The 17,532-nt window shown below is 38.5% G+C and overlaps 1 protein-coding gene across 1 annotated transcript; it reads right to left on the bottom strand.

Annotated features, from left to right (window-relative positions):
* Nucleotides 1-3,677: 3,677 nt before the first annotated feature.
* On the bottom strand, nucleotides 3,678-6,885 carry LOC147628990 (putative clathrin assembly protein At2g25430). The gene is made up of 2 exons (XM_086812187.1): nucleotides 6,062-6,885; nucleotides 3,678-5,896 (listed from the first exon to the last, which is right to left on the bottom strand). Exon 2 carries the CDS (start codon nucleotides 5,686-5,688, stop codon nucleotides 3,766-3,768), a length of 1,923 nt encoding a protein of 640 aa, XP_086668313.1. The 5' UTR covers nucleotides 5,689-5,896; nucleotides 6,062-6,885; the 3' UTR covers nucleotides 3,678-3,765.
* Nucleotides 6,886-17,532: the final 10,647 nt, after the last annotated feature.

Raw genomic sequence — 17,532 nt, forward strand, 5'->3', positions numbered from 1 at the left:
GATTTGGAGAAAGACCATCAGCTGAGATGATGTGACCTAGTAAGGCACCATGACCCACACTTGACGGGGTTAAGGTGGAGACCGGATACCTTGTACTTCACAAACACCAAAGTGAGTTGAGATAGGTGTTCCTCTAGAACCACCACCTTTAGCATGCCTTTTTTCCCATTGAAGTTAGAGAGGTAATCCAAAAAGATGCGTAAAAAATCATTCAAATACTTTAGAAAATATTGGTGGTGGTCCTCTAGAAGGAGGCTGGGGCATTGCAAAGACCAAAGGGCATCATTCTGTAAGCATATGTTCCCCGTGTGACAAATGTTGTCTTGAGCTGATCCTTCTCACATCACTACCTGGTTATAGCCACTGAAGCCATCCATGAAGGAATAGAGCACATGGCCGACCACATCTTCCAAAACTCGCTCTATGAATGGTAAAGGGAAACCCATCTTTGATTGTGCACTGATTGAGGGGTCTGAAGTCTACACATATCCTAATCTTGTTGGTCTTCTTTTTGGGAATCACCACTATAGTTGACAACCACTCCAAGTGCTCAATGGGATCTTGGGGTAGCCGAGTGACCAAAACTTTAGCTCTTGTGAGACAAGTTGGGCCACTAACTCCCTCGCCTTCATGGAGAGTTAGTTGAGCTCTGGAGTAATGAGGTCGAAGTAGTTCCTAGGCCGAAAGGTAGCCAAGAACTATAGCTTGAGGGTGGCCCAATCAAGGAAGTGGTTGGCGGCAGGGATTTGACTGTACCACTGGTCTGCACTTTCTTCCAGAGTTGTCGGGAGAAAGACCAAGCGTGCATCATCTCGGTTGAGCCCTATTGAGTCACACATAGTGAGGAACTATCGCACATGGTCCTTTGCATCTTCAGTGATGGTACCTTTGAAGGTAGGTAGTTTAACTTGCATGCGGTTAAGGATAGTAGCCAATGGCTCCGGTGTTGGTGGAGTTGCCATAGGTTTAGAAGAGAAAGATGTTGAGGGAAGAGTAAGGGAACGAGGAAGAACCCTACGATGACTAGTTCAAAGAGGAGAACAAAGGGGTGAATTACCTCCAGAAGCTCTAGTCTTCGGAGGCATACACAACACTCCTCTCACCACAATTAGAAATCACCAAAAAAGACTATCCTTGACCTCTAGGAGAGTCCCATTGTGATTGCCAAATTTTGTCTTCTCTGTGGATGACTTCGTTGGTCCTCGCTACGGAACTCGTAGACTACTAACATAAACACTAGGGTTGGGGGGGAAAGGGAGCGTGAATCCTCTTAGGGAAGTATACCCACCAAGGATGAGTTGACCTCACTTGCTAGACATGCAAGACCTATGCTCTACACTATCTACCGTGCTCTCCAACTACCACTTAGCACCGTAGTATCCCTAAAAGCTTCTCACTCACACCACACCCACCCACTGACCACTCACTCACCTCACTCACACAGAGAGAGAAACAAAACACCACAAGAGTGTAACATTGTATACCAAAATGCCGAAAATAATGATACAAGAGAGACTGTGCTCCAGTAGAGAATGCGCTACAAGAGAGAATGTCATACACTAGAGAATTTGCTACTAGCCAAAATGTCCTCTCCAAGAGAATGTGCTACACTTGTCACTGTATTTATGTTTTGTCTTCTGCTCTTGTCTGTGTATTTGTTCGGCATTACACCGGTGTATGTTGTGTGCATACCCAGAGAAAACTCAGAAGGTTATTGGGCAACGGTCACCCGATAATAACACTGCCTATTGCCACATCGATGCATCTACAAACACATGGAATGGTTTATCCAATCCAATGCGATCAATATAGGTACATCCGTTAGCATTATTTGATTCTCTGTCCCCATCACATTCCTCTGAACATTTGTATATTTCATCCTTTTTTGTCACTCAACACATCAAATATGCCATAGGAGCCAGGAATCTTTGACCTTGCCTAGGAACCTTTCTAGTTCTTTCAGATTCTTTAGCGATAGCATGTGTACACATTACCTTCAACCTTTGTGGATTCTTTCGTTGTAGCATGTGTGCAGATTACCTTCACCTTCTGCGAATGGATCTTAGGCACTCCTTCTTTTAACACAATGTGGCCTAATAGTATTACTCTAATATAGAGCAATCTGCAATCTAGAGAATAAATTACAAAGGTGGTGCACTTTGCTGGATTTAGTTTTAGTTTGGTCTCTTTGCATCTTTGTAGGCACAACCTTAAGTGGTGGAGGTGTATTGCTCTTTTGCCAAACACACTAAAGTCATCAACAAACACTTTCATGAAATCTCTTAGATATTCATAAAATATTTCTTGGACCATCCTCTCAAATACTGTTGCGGATACTTTATACCAGATGTCATTATACTAGAGGCAAATACCCCCAATCTGGGATGTATGTTGTCTTCTTCTTATCATCTGGTGCCATAAAGACAGGATTATAACCGCTAAAAATACTATTGATTAGGATGGATCTGGCAATGCTTAGATGCCTAATATTCAAGATCGTTAGTCGAATAGTGCGGTTTGACATGCATGCACACACACACACACACGTAGAGAGGTAACAGAGGCAAACTACTGAAGGAGACTATGCATATGTAGTGAAAGAAGATTACACAATTAAAGTAGATGCAACATGATTGTACTAACATGACTATACTATTATCTATTAGACAAGATTACAAAAGAGAACTATTGTACAATACTCTATAAGATGGTAGTGAAAGAAGATTACACAGTGAAAGTAGATGCAACAGGACTATACTATTATTTGTAAGATAAGATCACATAGTTAAAGTAGATGCAACAGGATTGTACTATTATTTGAGAGAAGATTATAAGAGAACTATTGTACATTATAAGATAACTATTGTATATTACTCTATCACAACACATTAGAGTGTGAGTGAGTGAGTGAGAATCTACTCCTCCCTATCTAACTAACTCATTGGCTAGCTAGCTACTCACTAGCTTTGTCTAAGTCCACACATTACAAGAGAACTGATGTACATTACTCTATCGTAACACACTAGAGTTTGTGAGTTGAGAATCTAATTCTCTCCAAATGACTAACTCATTGGCTAGCTAGCTACTCACTAACTCTGTCTAAGTCCACACATTTTATACATCCACACCTGCTAGTTACATTCAATATCCTAGCAAATTATTGATTATTACAAGGTATTATAAAGTTAGTGGTGGTGGGTGGTTGTGTAAGGTAGTGTTGGTGGGTGGTTATTGATGATTACAAGGTATTATATAAGGTAGCGATGGTGGCTACATGGGTAGTTGTGTCAAACATGTGGCTAGATCAGCAAAATACATATATAAATATATATATGTATATATACATATATGTATGTGTATATGCTTGCCCATACCTGTTTCTGTACACATATAAACCACTTTTTTTTAATGGGTTTATTGTAGTATGTAAACAAAATAAAATCTCTCTCTCTCTCTCTCTCTCTCTCTCTCTCACACACACACACACACACACACACACACTATATTTCAGTGTAATGTGTAATGTGTTGCATAACAATTCTAAACGCTTACCAATGTTCCCACATAATGATGTGATATAGATATTTGTAGTTGCCAAACTTGATGCTAAACTCAAAGCGAGCTGATTAATACTAGGCTAACTCCTGTGCAAAAAACAGTTATTGGAAGGAAAAATATATGAAACCCAAAAATCATCATATGTCAAACAAAGAAAAAGAATGTTCATAATACATAGCAATAAGCATGCCCAAACAAAAAATGATACTAATAATAAGAGGTTCCATAGTAGGGGACAGGTTGAAAAGTTTGGAAGGAATTATTGTAGCCAGGATTGTAGAACTTCATGAGGCCATTGTAACCCTGCATGCCATCTCGCTGATACTGATACCATGTCTGCTGCTCCTGCACTAATAGTTGCTGCTTCTGCTTCATGTCTGACATTTGCACATACGGTGGCGGCGGGACAGATAAAGAGGCTGCAAAAGGGTCATCTCCAGCTTGCGCCACCGGTGCAGGCAATGCCAAAAATGAAGAAGCCGGGCGCCCAGGCAGCGCGACACTGCTTGCACTACCAGAAGGCACCGTAGAAGCCATCTTATGATTGGCAGAGGCTTGATCATACAAGCTAGTCAACAACAAGTTATCAAACCCTCCGGCCAGGGTATTAGCAGCAGGTTTAGAAAGCTCACTAGATGATTCCACTAGGGCAAGTTCCCATCCAGCAAGAGGTCGGTTTCCAAATGATACCCCATTACCACCCTGCATTCCTCCACCATGGCTGCTGTCACCATTAGAAGAACCCATGTCAGAAAATAAAGCTAATGCAAGCTTGTCTCCATGTTCCTCAGCGGAAATTGTATCATTATCAAATCCTAGAAGGTCTGGTTCACTCTGCTGCTTCTGCAAGGTTGAAGCTTCTTTAACAGAATCCAGTTCCTCAGATACAGGAGGGGCTGGCAAGGCCTTCATCCCATTAACATCATTACTGGTATCATCCACTTCTGGATCTGTAACTGGACTTTTGGGCCTCGGCTCTGGACTCTTTTTCCGGCGATGGCGCAAAGATGCCTCAGATCGATCCTTAAGAAAGTCTTCCATGGTCTCGAGAAGATCCTCAGAAATTTTTTGCACAACTGGATACTCAGAAGACCTGCAAACTCCCAGATTTTTGCAAGAACCATAAAAAGAAGCCAGTTCATCAATCTGTTTGGACCCCTTTGTGTGGATGTCAAAGGCCTTCACACAGTCGGCATGCTCCATATCAAAGAAAGCATCCAAAATTATGGCCAAACCATCACAGATATCAGTGTAAAGCAGAAAGCTCTCCCTCACAACAGGGTAGAGGGCAATTTGAACCAAGCGATTCATTCTTGCAGCACCGGTAGGCCTGCAAGCCAATACACGCTCCAGCAGCCGCTGCATAAGGGGAATCCTTTCAAGAAGCTCCTGCGCCTTCATGTCCTTGACTGATGTGATTTTCTTTGTCTGTTCTCTTGCATCCCTTTGACCATCATGGCCATAACCATAATCTCTCCGGCTGTCATAACCATCATCCCTCCGGCCATCATAACCATGGCTATAGCCATCATCTCTGCGGCCATCGTAGCCATAGCCATCACCATCATCTCTGCGGCTATCATAGCCATAGCCATCATAGCTCGCACTCCTGCGTCCACCACCATCCACAGATCTGCCCTCAGGTAGGGATTTTCCAGCAGCTATGTTGTAATCCAGCTTCTCATCCAGAAAGAGAGCATAAGTGCGGACAAAAGCCGAGTAATCCCATGCATGGGAATGAGAATCATCTCTGAAATTGGAGAGGTTAAGCACCCGCATACCACGGCGGCTGCAATAAAGGAGCTCCTGCTCGAAAGAGGAGTCGCCCTCCCGAAGGAGGCGATGGGTTAACATGAGTGCTTTGATGGCCACAACCCAGTTGTGGGTTTTCCCCAGGCGTTTGGTAAGGCCTGCTACACATGCACTCACATAGCCTCGTGAGAAGGAAGTAAGGTGGAGAATCTCCTGCACATACCTCTCTTCAATGGGAACTTCATCATGGCTGGTAGCTTTCACCATGGCCACCTCGAGATCCGGGGCACCATTGCTTGCAACTTTAGCTATGCCAATGCTGGTCTGGTCCTTGAAAGAACCCAAAGCTCGTCGCAGCTTGCGTTGCAAGGGTGACATGGCTACCTGATCGATTGCTTACTTGCTTGATGAAGGATGCACACAGTAGGGTTTTGCAGCAAAGCCTCAATGGGATTTAATAGCTTAAAACATTTCAAGCTTTCGACATGTAATATATATAATGCGTTGATTTGAGTTACACAGACCGAGAGAGAGGCTTTGAGGAGCGTCGCATACACCCGACAATAGGGCCGACAGATCACATACCCTAACAGGAGAAAAAGAAGAAAACACCAGACAAAAATTAGTGCCCTGCCCACAAGAGAACACGATGAAAGCATGCGTTTCTTGCCATGTAAATCCACAGTTATGGCCTAAAACCCAACAGTTTAAAAAGAGCCCAAAACCTGTACATTAGATAATCATAACAAACCTGAGAAAATGGAGGCAGAATGGTCCTTTCAGGAGGAGACTTTCAACCCAGAATAATGAACTCCACTGTGTATAAAGGCAGGCATGCAATTAGCAATTCCGAATACTGTGATTCACTGGCCAGGCTTAAAATTAGTAACTTAAACCAGCTCCTAGAATAGCCTGTAGTGAGATTAGAGAGAGAGAGAGAGAGAGAGAGAGAGAGAGAGAGAGAGAGAGAGAGAGAAGGGGCAGTAGCAGAGAGCAATTGAGATCACATCAAAGAGAGCCCATCGCCATGCTCTGCATGCTGTGGCTATGGAGCTAAGTCGGGAATTGAAAACGTGGATGATGCTATATCAAATGAAGAAGTGGGGTTTGTGGTAGAGCTAGAGAGAGAGAGAGAGAGAGAGAGAGAGAGAGAGAGAGAGAGAGGGGTTTTTGAGAAATTAGCAAATGGGTATATGGTGGAGCTGCAGAGAGAGAGAGAGGGGGGGGGGATGAAAAATCAGCAAGTGGGTTCTATGGTGGAGGTGCAGAGAGAGAGAGAGAGAGAGAGAGAGAGAGATGGGTGGTGTGTGCGAGCGCGCACGCGCGCACGAGAGAGGGAGACTGTTGGCTATGGCGGTCTCTAGAGTCTAGTCTAGAGTTATGCGCAGAAGAACAGGCAGTTCTTCACTCCCCATCAAATACAGCTAAGCTTTACATAGAACTTTACCTATAAAACAGAACAGATACAGCCCACAAACGTTATACTCTCTGTACACAGCTTGCAAAACCTTCACTTTTTGTTCGCCCCACCCTTTTTGCTTTGCCGTTCTTCTCAAAAGATGGCCTCTTTGCTGTGTGTTAAACATGGGGTTTCCTTTACCTTTACCTACAATTCAAATTCTTTTTGCCTTTTCTTTTTGACTGTTAGGGGTTGCTTTTTGCTTTGCTTTTTCTCTTCGCCACCCTGATGCTAGATATGCTACCTTGCTTCACCCACTCACCCACCCACATCACAAGCTTTGTGCAAGTGCCACGCAACTTCTAGTGCTGTCAGCAGGTTCCCTGTCCTTTTCTCTCTCCCCCCCTTCTCTCTTAAATACTTAAAACGTACACATCAAAGGGCTTCTATTCCACATTGCACAACACAGTGACACACTCTCCTAGTGCATCCACCATCATTGGCCCTTCTTTATTGCCCACTCAAGCTCCTATAGTTGACTCTGCCCCACTTGTGGGCCCATCATCCACGCCCCTACACATATGCCTCTCTCTCTCTCTCTCCCCCCTTCAAAAAATGTGTCTCTCTCTCATGGCCCCTCTCTCTCTCTCTCTCTCCATGGCCTCTCTCTCTCTCTCTCTCTCTCTCTCTACACACACCATAGGTGGGTAGAATCATATCAAACTTCAATCACATTAAAATGCATCATGCTACCTTCTACTTTCTCTCTCTTTCCAGATCTCTCTCTCAATACACACCATAGGTAGGTAGAATGGTATCAAATTTCGATCACATTAAAATGCATCGTGCTACCTTCTACGTTCTCTCTCTCTCTCTCTCTCTCTCTCCATGGCCACTACTTGTGCACACCATCTCTCCATGGCCTCTCTCTCTCTCTCTCTCTCTCTCTCTCTCTCTCTCACTACACACCATAGGTAGGTAGATTCGTATCAAATTTTTCAATCACATTAAAATGCATCATGCTACCTTCTACTTTCTTTCCCCCTACCAACATTGAGCAAGCACCTAAGACCAACTATTATCTTATCTCTATGATTGGTGTGTTGTCGTCATCAATGGAAAATCTCTCCCTCACATATATATTACAGGCTTGGTGTATAGTTAACTGCACACAGACATGCATGGCCTATTGTGTGTTTATGCCCTTTAAACAATCATCTCTCTCTCTCTCTGTCTCTGTCTCTCTCTCTCTCTCTCTCTCTCTCTCTCTCTCATATTACAAAACACTTCCCACCCAAGGACAAGCAAAGAGCTGTATTGATGAGCAAGCATTGTTTTGTATCTAGTTTGGGATGTAAAAGTTTAAGATCTTTGAACATTCAAACCAACTAACTAAAAACAAAACAAAAAGGTCACAGTCTTTATGAACTAGAAAAAACTCCGCATCGTAAGATTCGAACCATTGTTTTGCTCACACACACCCATGCCACAACAAGAATGTAGCTTGCACACAATGTTTAGCTTTAATAATACACTAATATGCTATAAGCTGCACTAATATACATTCAACTATTTTTTGCTAAGCAACATATGTATAAAAGCATTCTTCACACCTTAAGCAATATCAAATAGAGACTAATCAAAGATATTGAACTTCTCTACTCCAACTCATTTTTTAAGCTAGACATGTAAGAACTAAATTGTTTAATACATTACAAGCCTCTTTGTAAAGACATAAGGAACTTATGAAAGATAAAGGTGCTTAGTAGGTATGGGCCATGCATGTCCCTTGATTCTTGGGGAGAGAAAGAGAATTATATAAAGAAGCACCATCAACAAGGAAAAGCTGGCTTAGTTAAGACACATCATAAGGTTTTCTAGCTATGTAGGGAGACCGAAGACTCCATATGGAAAAGGAACATAAGATAGTCTAAGCCTTATTACTATCGAGTGTGCCAAAAGTAGATTTGTTCACGTGTTCAAATGGTTACGCAACTGTGCAACTAACTTGCTACCAATGGATTACAATGAAGGCCATGCTAATTATATCATCTTGCACATTTAGAATATGTTAATAATAGTTATTTATTTTTCAAAATACAAGGAAGCATAACCATTTACACATATTAACCTCGCCAAAGAAGATTTGTTAGTGATTATCTTGACTTTACATTGAAGATCCCTTCAAATATACTTAAATCGTGGGTAATTTGTGACATGAAACAGAAAGATTGACTAAAAATCTCATGATGCAAACCAATATAAAAGAATTAAAGTATTTGTATGCTACTTATGGTTACTTTCTAGTGGTGTGTGAATGAAGTTCACACTTATATTTTGGTTATAAGAGAGCCTACCATGAGTGGATATTATTGTACCTTCATATGGAGAAAGGAAGGAAGAGAGACATTGAAAGAATAAAATAATAGCTATGAGGAGATAATAGGGTTTATAAGAAACATCATTAGAGCATTTTCAAAGAAACTCATCACTAGAACAAGGACTTCAACACCACTAAAATTTTATCATAGCAACATTATCAGTATAAGTACTATATAACTCAATAGTAGAATTGCCAATGACCTATCAACTTGTACGTGTTTCGACCATTAAAGTGTAGGTACGTGTCATCTTTTGATAGGTATGCACGTACTATTTATTTTTATTTGAATGTTTCTTTCTCTTTTAGCGTGGATACGTACAATGCTCCTGTCTCTTGGTTGCATACGATCGTGCCGAGACCGAGAAATGTATGATTGTATTAATCACACGAGCGTACATTTTGAGGTGTTCATACCAACCATGGTGGTTGTAACCAAAGTCTTTATTTGTAAAGCCTTAAGTTGTAACTCAACGCTATATGAGTATATATAAATAACTATTTCTCTCAAGATCATGAGGAAACAAGATCTTCATTGGAGGTGTTATACGTAATAACTCAACCTCAAGATTAATAACACGAGTGATGAACATCTTAGCATGACCATAGGGAAGTGAAAAGTAACTTTTACAATTAGATTCATTCCTCTTACAATAGTTAAAAATAACACTTTCATAGCACTAAAGATATGGCACTCCATCACCAATATTAAAGGATAAATTATATGTCACTTATGATTCCATAAATTATATGCCACTTATGATTCCAAAATTAAGGGACCGTTTCTCCCACATGCTATATGATAAGCATGTAGCTCTTTTATTGTTGAAATGAGTGATGTGAGAGTGCCAAGTCACCTAGCCAAGTTATCCCACATAAGCTATCATAGCTTTGTTATACTTCCTCATATAAAAGGAGGAGATTTCAAGCATTGGAATATAAGCACAACATCTCAAGTCTTTTTATGAGTACAAGTTTCCATCTTGTAACCTAACTGAACTGTCGAGCTTGTAAAACTGCATAAGAAGGTTGATCTTTGAGCTCTTTGAGTCGGTGCTGAAAATCTTGATAATGATGCAATCAGTCACATTGTTGGCATCAAGGATGCCAATTTGGCATGGCAGGAACTCAACAAGATTTTCGACACCGACTCAAAGAGCTCAAAGATCAACCTTCTCATGCAGTTTTGCAAGCTTGACAAGAAGGAGACCGAGACCATGGCATAACACATCAGTAAATTCAAAGGTATCAAACAACAACTTAGTGCATTAAAGAAAGTCATTGAGGAAGATGAATCTATTATTGTATTGCTAAAAAGTGTTGACAAAGAACCTTATGAATCAATTGTTACAACACTTAAAAATGTGCCCAACACTAAACTTCAAGATGTAGAACCATCTCTACTTGAACAAGAATCCAAATTCAAAGATAAATAATCATTCAAATCACATTCAAGTGAGCAAGCACTATATACAAAGGGTGGGAGATTTCAAAGGATAAATCAATCAACATCTCAACTTCCAAGATTCTATCACTGTGGAAAACTTGGTCATACCAAGAATGAATGTCGCAATAAAGGTAAACCAAAGCTTGTTTGTGACTATTGTGGAAAAATTGATCACCTAGAAGAAGATTTCTATATCAAAAAAAGAAGCAGGCAAACTACATCGAGGCCAAAGCTGTCTCCCAGCTAAAGATGTGCTCTTCTAGAGAAAGAACCATTGTACTTTTCACCCCTCTTGTCTCTACAAAAAGTGTGATGTAATCAGCCTCTAAGGCCATATGATGCACTCAAGCTGAAATTCGTAGCCAAAGTAACTATAATGCCAAAGTAGCATAAAGACCAAAGTAGCCTAGCACAAGGGGAGAGAGAAGAAGAGTGAAAGCCTAAAAATTGTATCCAATCTAGCATCAAGGGGAGGTATTGAAATGAGTGATGCTAGAGTGCCAAGTCACCTAGCCAAGTTATCCCACATGAGCTATCATAGCTTTGTTGTACTCTCCTCATATAAAAGGAGGACATTTCAAGCATTGGAATACAAGCACAACATCTCAAGTCTTTTTATGAGTACAAGTTTCCATCTTGTAACCTAATTGAACTTGAGTCTAAACTTAATTAGCACACACTCATCACCATGAGTATTGTTTATTTTTATCCACCTTATATTAGTGTTGTCACATTAGATTATGATTATGATCTAATTAAATAGTTGATTGTCATTAGGAAGCTTGATCCATGAATTTCAACATTTATCAGCATCATGAGCAAGTATTTAGATGGTCATGAATCAATCAAAGGATAATAAAGCTTACTTAATAATAAAGAGAATGAATATTAAGGAGAAAGAGAGTCTAGGTTATCATGCATAATGGTATCAATGTTATCATTAATTTTGGTAGCTAAAACTTACTAATAATATAAGTGGAGTCTGAATAGTAAATAAGTAACCATAAAAGAAAAAAAAAGTTAGTATATAGATTGTAGATGACAATGTAGATGACAAGTACAAGAAAAAGTGGCCAACAAAGTTTGTGCAAGGAATTTTTGAAGAGTATGGAGGTGGGAATATTAGATTGGGAGCATAAAGATTGATGGTAGGAACAAGTACAATGCAAACACCACATGTTTAGATTTTTGGGCTATGCCAATGGAACTCATGTCATTAAGCATAAGAACAGGAGGTCGAAAATATGAGTTAGTCACTGTAGAAAATATTTTAAGTTATAAAAAATTGAAGTAGATTCACCTTTTGTTTGCACATGAAACTATGACCAAAAGGCCAAGCCCAAAGCCTAGCTTAATTTGCCATTGAGGAAGATCAAAACATTAAATGTTTTTATACCTCAAGAAAGATTAAAGGTAAATCAAAATCACAGCATTAGGCTTTGATAAAGTGTAGTACATAAAGGAAAGGAGCTTCTAGATCACATCAATGAAAAGAAATTGAAAAAAAGAACTAACTTAGGGTAGCAATTTCATAAAAGAACTACCTTAGTGGTAGAAATTTTTAAAAAAAGACTACCTTAGTGGTAGCATCACTTAAGAGAAAATAAACAAAATGGAGACTTGCGTATTAATTTATTCCTATTGTAGCTTGATGATGGGTTGGAATCAATTATAAGACTAATAACCTTAATAGAATGCCCATAATCAAAATCCTTGATGAAAAAAAGATTGTGAAGAAATTACTAAGCCATCCTAGCTAGCTAGAAATTAGGAAATGTTCCAAACTAGGTGACTAAGAAATTAATGGAAATATTAACAAAAAACTATCCAAATAGCATATTGGCAGAGCATTCAAAGTCATGTTGTAAAAAGAAAATTTATGACGCAAAGAAGATCACATTTAACTTGTTTTATGCTCACATGCACAATTCTTTCTCATTAAAACCAAATTTTACATTGAAGAAAGCTATGTTTTATTAAGACAATAGAATTATTTATAAAGTTCTAGAGGAAAACAAATGAAATGCATCTCAAAACGATTATTTCTCAAATTTTACAAAAACATAAATGTAAATACTTGAGATATGTTTTGGCTGTCAGGGATCTAGATTTTCTAGGAAAATAGAGTTTCAAGAATTGATTGAATCAAATACCACATACTCAACATATTCAATAATTGAGTGAAACATAAATAATATTTAGCTCACAAGCACGACTCCAAGATTGGATGCAATCATCCCCCTCATGTGTGCAGCCTCTCTCCACACATGAGTATTTACGAGATACTTTATTCCAAATTAGGCCATAGCCTCCAAAAATACAAAAAGGTGCTTTTCTTACACGACACTCTCTTATGCTCAAAATAGAGTGCCCATAAATTGAGGCTAGGGTTTAAAGCATATCATGCTTTACAAAATATTAAATTTCAAGTACATGCTTGATAAACTAAGGCTTTCCAAATAAATCAAAATATGCACAAGCTAGCACATGTATATGCAAAGCTTGTTTACAAAAATGGTGTGCCAAATAATAAATATATATGAATTCTCCTCAATCTTTAGAATCCTCTTCACCTATAAAATAACTAACAATAAATTGGTAAAATAAATATTCCATAAATATACAAACCATAACCACACACATGTTAGGTGTAAGTATCCCAGGAATCACCCTTCCATATAAACCAACTGAAACAAACATTGGAGGCCCCAAATATACATCAATATCCACCAAAAGTATTAATATTTATAATGGCATCACCCATGATATTAACATGATTTGGCTTGATGCAAAGATAATCCAAGCGTCCGCCAATTATCTAAGAGGGTAGAATAATATTTTTAAGAGGGCTTAAAATATATTCCCATAACATTCCCTCTTGCTTGAGTTTGGCCTCAATTGTCGGTTTGTTAAAAAGAATAGAGGATCTCAAGGAAAGCATGAAAATATTTCTTAGGCACCCATGTTGCATCTTCACAAGGATGATTTTGGAAAGTCACTAAATGTTTGCTATATTGATTTCCAGTTCGAGTTAATGTAATCTGATGAGGATCAATGATAGTATCTGGAAGTAAAACTTCTTCCTCACCCTCAATAAGAGGTTCTTCATACACTGAATGAGCGAGAAGTGATCCCTTCACAAAGGTTTTAACAGGCTAACATGAAATGAGTTATGAATCTGCCAATGAGAAGGTAATTCAAGTTTATATATGAAATCATTAATTTTGTGAATCACTTTAAAAGGTCCATAGAATCTTGGGGTAAGCTTAACAGCTGGGAATTTTTCAACACCCTTAAGTCGATGCTTTTTAATTCTTAAAAGTACATAATCTCCAATTTCAAAAGATACCGCTTTACTTTTACAGATTACGTTCTTAGAATATTTTTCTTGAGCATGAGCAATCGAATGTTTTACATCATTCAAAATGCTGTTAAAATCGATAGTGAATTCAACAGTAGCTTCGATTTTTTGGGAAAGTCTAGTTGCCGAAATAGGCAAAGGTTTTCCATACGCAGTTTTGAAAGGTGCTCGACCAGTAGCCGAATGAGGAGTATTATTGTAAGCAAACTGGAGAAGATGAATGTACTTATCCTATGAATTAGGTTGTTGGACAACATAGGCTCTGAGTAGATCCAAGATAGTACTATTAGTAATCTCAGTTTGTCCATTCGTTTCCAAACAGAAAGCTATGGAAAAATCTACTTCAGTGCCTAAGTTGGAGAATAGAGTGATCCAAAAGTTACTACAAAATCTTGAGTCTCTGTTAAAAACAATGACTTTTGGCAATCCGTGTTGTATAAAGATTTGTTTGATAAACATATTCGTGACTTGTTGAGAAGTCAAAGTTTTCTTACAAGGTAAGAAATATGCTTGCTTACTTAAACGGTCAACTATCGTCCAAATCATATCATTATGACTCGATGTAGTAGACAAACCTGTTCCCAAGTATCATTAGGAATTGGTAGAGGAGTAAGAAGTACTTGGGTTTTACCTTTGTAGCTTTTAATTTTCTGACAAACAAAACATTCAGCCATAAATTTTGCTACATCTTATTTAAGATGAGGCCAAAAGAATTCTCTAGAGACTAATTGTAAAGTAGATGAAACACCTTAATGACCCATATATGGCGGTTGATGCATTTCCTCGAGTATGAATTGTCTCAAAGGTTATGTAACACACAATCTCTTTTGGTAGAAAAGATAACCATCATCGCATATGAATAATCACCAATAGGGTTGTTTCTAAGCTTAGTCCAAACTTCGATAAAATTTGGGTCCATATCATAGGATTCTCTCATAGGACTCAATGGTTCACTTTGAATAACAGAAATGTTGTGAACACTAGGATGTCTACTTAAAGCATCTGCCACAACATTCTCTTTGCCTGGTTGATATTGAATCATGGATTGAAAACTTTGGATAAATGAAGTCCATTTGATATGTCAATCAGCAGAGATCAATGGTTGGGTCAATAAATGACGAATGCTTTCCTAGTCTGTCTTGATTAGAATTCTGATTCCATTAAATAATGTTTCCAAAGTCTTCCAGCTAATTCTTTGTCATATGTACTATAATTTCTTTCTGTTGGTTTAAGCTTACGACTTTCATAAGCAATGAGATGTCCATCTTACATAAGAACATCATCAAATCCTTGTCCACTTGCATCAGTAACTACAACAAAGAATGGCCGCTGAAAATCTAGTAGTGTAAGAACTGGTGTATGGGTCAATGCTCAATAAATGACGAATGCTTTGCTAGTCTGTCTTGATTAAGAATTCAGATTCCATTAAATAATGTTTCCAAAGTCTTAAAGCATGAACAATCGAAGCTAATTCTTTGTCATATGTACTATAATTTCTTTCTGTTGGTTTAAGCTTACGACTTCCATAAGCAATGAGATGTCCATCTTGCATAAGAACAGCATCAAATCCTTGTCCACTTGCATCAGTAACTACAACAAAGAATGGCCCCGCTGAAAATCTAGTAGTGTAAGAACTGGTGTATGGGTCAATGCTTTCTTAAGTTCAGCGAAGGAATGATCATGTTTGCTAGTCCAATCAAAATGTCTAGTTTTCTTAAGAAGTTCAGTCAAAGGATGTGCAATGTATGTAAAATTTCTAACGAACTTCTTGTAGTAACTACATAATCCAAGAAAAGATTGGAGTTCGTGAATATCACGTAGTCTAGGCCAATTAGCAATGCTTTCAATCTTTTTGGAGTCTACTTGAATACCATCAACAGAAACAATGTGTCCTTTATATTCAATTTCATCTTGAAAGACTTTGCTCTTTTCATAATTGACATAGAGTTGATTCTCTTGAAGAAGTGAGAACACTTTTTCCAAATGTTGTTTGTGCTCTTGATGATTCTTACTGAAAACTAAGATATCATCAAAAAATACTACAATGAAATTTTGATATTTCAAGAATATTCTATTCATCATTCTGTTGAAAGTAGCCAGAGCATTAGTCAAACCGAATGGCATAACTAAAAACTCATAATGACCAGTTTGGGTTCTGAAGGCAATCTTAAAGATATCCCCTTCGTCCATTCGAATCTGATGATAACGAGACTTTAGGTCAATCTTGCTAAAGACTTGGACTCCCGTAAGCTTATCTAGCAAGTCATCCATCGGATATCGATTCTTGATATAGTAATCTTGTTTAGTGCACGATAATCGATATGTTCCATTCTTCTTTTTAATGAGAAGAACCAGAGCACCAAACGGAGAACTACTGGGTCTAATCAAGTCTTTCTTTAGTAGTTCTTCAACTTGCCTTTGGATCTCCTTTTGCTGAAGTATGTTGACTCTATAACATGGCGGTGAGCTACCAAGAATTATCTCAATTCTATGGTCTTCTTGATGCGGTTTGGGTAAGCCAGGTCGTAAATCATCTATGAAGCAATTAGAGAACTTAGAGATGAAATGATCATGAGACACATTTGATTTAGAGTCATCCTGGGCAGTAAGCTGGTTGACAAAAAGCAAAAATATCTTCTCCTTTTTGAGTAAAAAATGGTCCTAACTCAAAGATGAAAGGATCGTGAGACACATTTGATTTAGAGTCATCTTGGGCAATAAGCTGGTTGACAAAAATCAAAAAATATCTTCTCCTTTTTTTGTACAACTCTTTTTGCTTGAGGACTTAGAGATGAAAGGATCATGAGACACATTTGATTTAGAGGCATCCTAGGCAATAAGCTGGTTGACAAAAATAAAAAATATCTTCTCCTTTTTTCGTATAACTCTTTTTGCTTGAGTATGAGTAAAAAATGATCCTAATTCACCTTTGGTCTGACATTGAAGACAAATTTCTTAGTCACCTTTTATTAACCACGTTTGGTCTGACATTGAAGACAAATTTCTTGGTCACCTTTTATTAACCACATGGTATGGGTTTCATAGTCAATCTAGGGATTATGCTCATGTCTCCATGGCATACCTAAGATGACATCCACACCTTGCAAAGGAGCCACTAGGAATGTTTTCTTTTCTTTTAGTGAACCCATTTCTAATTCTAAATCCTTAACCTCTTCCTCTTTTGTGCAGTTATACTAAGTAACTTGAAATGCAGCTTTTACTTTGTGACTAGAGTACGATGCATCTAAGTTAAGTGCTTTCAATGCTTTTTCAAAAATGAAATCATGCGAGCTACCATCATCATGCAATATCGAAATTGATTTTCCTTTTATTTTCCCTTGAATTCTCAGTAAAGCATGAATTGAAAACTTACCTTCATCCGAATAGTCGGGATCAAAGTTACCCTCTTGCTTGAAAGAATCATCGTTGTCTTCTTCAATAACGTTGAGTCGAGCCATCGATGTAGAATTCTTATTTTTGTCAGGACAGTCTTGTGTGAGGTGTCCTTCCTTGTGATATTTGTAACATCTGAAGATTCGATTCTTTGGTTGACCATTCAAGGGTTTGTTGTTGTTGTCCTTCCAAACATCTCCTTTAATCACATCTTTACCCTTTTGCATCGTGAATTTATCAAA

Source organism: Cibotium barometz, chromosome 18 (genome assembly GCF_041138505.1).
Source record: "Cibotium barometz isolate CiBa-2024 chromosome 18, ASM4113850v1, whole genome shotgun sequence".
Lineage (NCBI taxonomy): Eukaryota > Viridiplantae > Streptophyta > Polypodiopsida > Cyatheales > Cibotiaceae > Cibotium > Cibotium barometz.

Bases quoted from the DNA above. Each gene is read 5' to 3' on its own strand.
- LOC147628990 (XM_086812187.1), bottom strand. From the start codon at position 5,688: ATGTCACCCTTGCAACGCAAGCTGCGACGAGCTTTGGGTTCTTTCAAG.